Source organism: Sinocyclocheilus grahami, unplaced genomic scaffold (genome assembly GCF_001515645.1).
Source record: "Sinocyclocheilus grahami isolate Dianchi unplaced genomic scaffold, SAMN03320097.WGS_v1.1 scaffold22.1, whole genome shotgun sequence".
Lineage (NCBI taxonomy): Eukaryota > Metazoa > Chordata > Actinopteri > Cypriniformes > Cyprinidae > Sinocyclocheilus > Sinocyclocheilus grahami.
This window is the reverse complement of record NW_015505201.1, coordinates 2,886,899-2,891,766: the sequence shown is the minus strand read 5'-3', so window position 1 is coordinate 2,891,766 and position 4,868 is coordinate 2,886,899. Positions and strand designations below refer to the sequence as shown.

The window sequence follows — 4,868 nt, the reverse complement described above, 5'->3', positions numbered from 1 at the left end:
TGTCAACACCGAACACAGACGAACACTAGATCAGGACCGATTCTGTAACATCAGTAACAGCAGCCTGTCAGCACTGAACACAGATGAACACTAGATCAGGACAGATTCTGTAACATCAGTCTGTCAACACTGAACACAGATGAACACAAGATCAGGACAGATTCTGTAACATCAGTCTGTCAACACTGAACACAGATGAACACAAGATCAGGACAGATTCTGTAACATCAGTCTGTCAACACTGAACACAGATGAACACAAGATCAGGACAGATTCTGTAACATCAGTCTGTCAACACTGAACACAGATGAACACAAGATCAGGACAGATTCTGTAACATCAGTCTGTCAACACTGAACACAGATGAACACAAGATCAGGACAGATTCTGTAACATCAGTCTGTCAACACTGAACACAGATGAACACAAGATCAGGACAGATTCTGTAACATCAGTCTGTCAACACTGAACACAGATGAACACAAGATCAGGACAGATTCTGTAACATCAGTCTGTCAACACTGAACACAGATGAACACAAGATCAGGACAGATTCTGTAACATCAGTCTGTCAACACTGAACACAGATGAACACAAGATCAGGACAGATTCTGTAACATCAGTCTGTCAACACTGAACACAGATGAACACAAGATCAGGACAGATTCTGTAACATCAGTAACAGCAGCCTGTCAGCACTGAACACAGACAAACACTAGATCGGGACAGATTCTGTAACATCAGTCTGTCAACACTGAACACAGATGAACACAAGATCAGGACAGATTCTGTAACATCAGTAACAACAGCCTGTCAGCACTGAACACAGACAAACACTAGATCGGGACTGATTCTGTAACATCAGTCTGTCAACACTGAACACAGCCAAACACTAGATCGGGACTGATTCTGTAACATCAGTCTGTCAACACTGAACACAGCCAAACACTAGATCGGGACTGATTCTGTAACATCAGTCTGTCAACACTGAACACAGCCAAACACTAGATCGGGACTGATTCTGTAACATCAGTCTGTCAACACTGAACACAAGATCAGGACAGATTCTGTAACATCAGTAACAACAGCCTGTCAGCACTGAACACAGACAAACACTAGATCGGGACTGATTCTGTAACATCAGTCTGTCAACACTGAACACAGATGAACACAAGATCAGGACAGATTATGTAACATCAGTAACAGCAGCCTGTCAACACTGAACACAGACAAACACTAGATCGGGACTGATTCTGTAACATCAGTCTGTCAACACTGAACACAGATGAACACAAGATCAGGACAGATTATGTAACATCAGTAACAGCAGCCTGTCAACACTGAACACAGACAAACACTAGATTGGGACAGATTCTGTAACATCAGTAACAGCAGCCTGTCAACACCGAACACAGATTAACACTAGATCAGGACAGACTCTGTAACATCAGTAACAGCAGCATGTCAACACCGAACACAGACGAACACTAGATCAGGACAGATTCTGTAACATCAGTAAGAGCAGCCTGTCCACACTGGACACAAACACTAGATCAGGACAGATTCTGTAACATCAGTAACAGCAGCCTGTCAACACCGAACACAGATTAACACTAGATCAGGACAGACTCTGTAACATCAGTAACAGCAGCCTGTCAACACTGAACACAGACGAACGCTAGATCAGGACAGATTCTGTAACATCAGTAACAGCAGCTTGTCAACACCGAACACAGATGAACACTAGATCAGGACAGATTCTGTAACATCAGTAACAGCAGCCTGTCCACACTGGACACAAACACTAGATCGGGACAGACTCTGTAACATCAGTAACAGCAGCCTGTCAACACTGAACACAGACGAACGCTAGATCAGGACAGATTCTGTAACATCAGTAACAGCAGCCTGTCCACACTGGACACAAACACTAGATCGGGACAGACTCTGTAACATCAGTAACAGCAGCCTGTCAACACTGAACACAGACGAACGCTAGATCAGGACAGATTCTGTAACATCAGTAACAGCAGCTTGTCAACACCGAACACAGATGAACACTAGATCAGGACAGATTCTGTAACATCAGTAACAGCAGCTTGTCAACACCGAACACAGATGAACACTAGATCAGGACAGATTCTGTAACATCAGTAACAGCAGTCCGTCAACACTGAACACAGACGAACACAAGATAACTCAACCCTAGTATGAATGGGAATCTTAAGGAATTCTATTATTCTGAAGGCTCTTAATGATTCTAGATGTGATAATGGTTTCCTTCATAATTACATTTTTCAGTACTTAAGATTTTTTACTTTTACGTTTATTTTGCTTTTGTTTGCCTGTGATTATGATCATTTCAATTAACTGAAGAGCTGCTTACATAGATTTTTAAATGACTGTGTTTTCAGAGCTCCCATAAATGCAAACCAATAACTGACCTCAGATACATATTAAATAATAATATTACAATTATTAAAATACTACTAATAAAACAATATGCCTTAAATAAGTTATAACATAAGTCAATGCTACTTCAAGGCTTGTAGTAGATGTCACCCAGAAAGCTACTGAATGAAACACACAGACAGACCTGAGACAGAGAAACAGAATAATAGAGCTAGAGAGAAAAGCAGTGAGACCTGAGGTGGGAGAGATGTGTGAAGAGAGGCAGAATGCTCTGCAGCTCTTCCTCTGGTATGGAGGTCCAGAGCAGGTTGAGCGAAGCTGCAGTGCAGTGCTGCAGTGTGAAGCGCAGGGCCGCAGAGTGAACAGAGTCCAGATGTCTGCTCTGCAGGTTAATGTAGTTCTTCACTGAACTCAACAGACTCGACACAAACCCAGCAGAGCCAGACTCATAGATCTCTCTGATTGCACACAGCATGAAGACAGAGCTCATCCTGTACAGACATATTTTTCATTATTAAATCATTGTACATTTTTTATCATACTATTCAGTTTGTTTTTATGTGCAAAAATGAAAAGGAATACATTTTACATGCAGATTTTGTGAAAACAATAATTGCTTACTGTTTAAACTTAATCTGGTTCAGGAATGGCAGAATTTCTCTAATGTTGACCTGAATGTTGCTGTATCTTAAGTTCAGAGTGATTTGTTGAATTCTGTGCTGCAGAAAATAATGAAACTCTTCCCAGCTCAAGGAACAGAAAGTCAGATCATTGCCCACTTTCTGCAGGAAGCTTTGAGTCAGTTCTTCTTCCTGAGCTTCATAGACACATTCAACCAGCTTCTGGAGAGTCACGTTGGGCAGGCTACACACACACACACACACAGAAAGAGTTCATTATGTTTGTATATTGTTATTTTAGATATAAACTCAAACACTTGAAATGTGTCCTACATTCAGACCTGAGAGTCACTGGTCCCTGGTGACAAATTAGGACACACACAGAAACAGACTGAATCTTGTGTCCAATCAAGTTCAAACACTGGACAGTCCAGAGTCTCAGAAGGATGGCCAAGCTGCTCAGGACTCTGGACAGATGCCTCTCTGACTGCTGTTCCTCATTCAGATCAATTGTGATCTCATTAACAGTGATGGGAGCTCGAACCTTTATAGACCTCAATGCCTGCACTACTTTCACCACCATATAACCATTCAGCCTGAAAAAAAACAACAACACACTGTTTGATTAAATGAATCAAACAAACAAAAAAAATAGCATTTGAAATGTTAAAGGCACGATACGTAAGATTTGTGCAATAAATATCCAAACACCTCTCTAGATATTTTGTTAACCTGTGTGCTTACATTATGCTAAAAGTTTCCAACAATGTCTAAATCCAGAGAAATTCACAATTTTAAGTAGTAAAATGGTCCATTTCTTCGTGTCATATGTCAGTGGGGTAATTTCCCGCTATTCTCGGTTGTTAGTAGAAGCCATGGAAACACTAGGGCTGCACGATTAATCGAATGCGATTGTCATGTGTATTTTGTCATGTGTATTTTGTCAGTAAAGCCGGTTCTGTAATTAGCAGTAAATCATCATCACGTGCTTTCAGATGGAGCACCATTTACTACACAGAGCCGTAGTTCACTGACAAGTTACGCAACAAAATCGCAGACGATTTTATTGCGCGATTATGAAATCGAAGAAATCGTTCGCGATAATGACAGCTGTTTATACTGCTTCTCAGTGAACTACGGCTCCGTGTAGTAAATGCTGCTCCATCTGAAAGCATGTGAAAATACCACATTTAATAACATTTTTACACCAAACTCACTTCATAACGTCAGTCGAGCGTTTGAAAGAAATCCTTCTGTGAGATGATGCGGCTTTTTACACTGAATAAGGCACGCAACATATTTCATCGTATTCTAAGCAGTGATAAAGACATTGCATTATAAATATACTTTATTTTAATTAAAATTATAATAACTCGTGTGTTCATTAGTCACGTTGAATCAATTAAATCTTCTGTTTATCCAGCTACCGCTATTGGGATTTCCTGGGTTTCCAGGCGTGTTTTGAAGTTTCAGTGCGAGAGCGCCCTCTGGCCTTTGTATGGAGATTTACTGCTGATCACAGAACCATGCATTACTGAAAAATATGCATGACAATCGCAGTTTCTGTCGAATCGATTCCATTTCGATTTATCGTGCAGCCCTAGGAAACACAGCACACTTCTTGAAAAAATGTGGAAGATGTAGTAGTAGCGCCAAAGCCAACTATCTCTGGTAGCATCTAGCAAGCCACAGCTGTTAGTTTTACACATTCACGATGTACCACAATTATGCATGATCACTGGCTAAGGGTTCTGTCGCCGAAAATAACACCATAAATGAAAACGGCTGTGGAGGTGAACACGACAAATCCCATGATTCCAGCTACATCTTTGTTAT

At 40.8% G+C, this 4,868-nt stretch overlaps 1 protein-coding gene across 1 annotated transcript in view; it reads right to left on the bottom strand.

The window, feature by feature from the left end:
* LOC107559762 (uncharacterized) overlaps positions 1–4,868 on the bottom strand; it is a 21,540-nt gene that overhangs the window by 5,147 nt on the left and 11,525 nt on the right. Inside the window, exons 3-5 of the mRNA XM_016243709.1 lie at positions 3,374–3,628; positions 3,034–3,276; positions 2,646–2,903 (exon numbers count right to left, since the gene is read on the bottom strand). Of these exons, the coding sequence (XP_016099195.1) occupies positions 2,646–2,903; positions 3,034–3,276; positions 3,374–3,628 (756 nt within the window). The remainder of the gene's footprint in view (positions 1–2,645; positions 2,904–3,033; positions 3,277–3,373; positions 3,629–4,868) is intronic.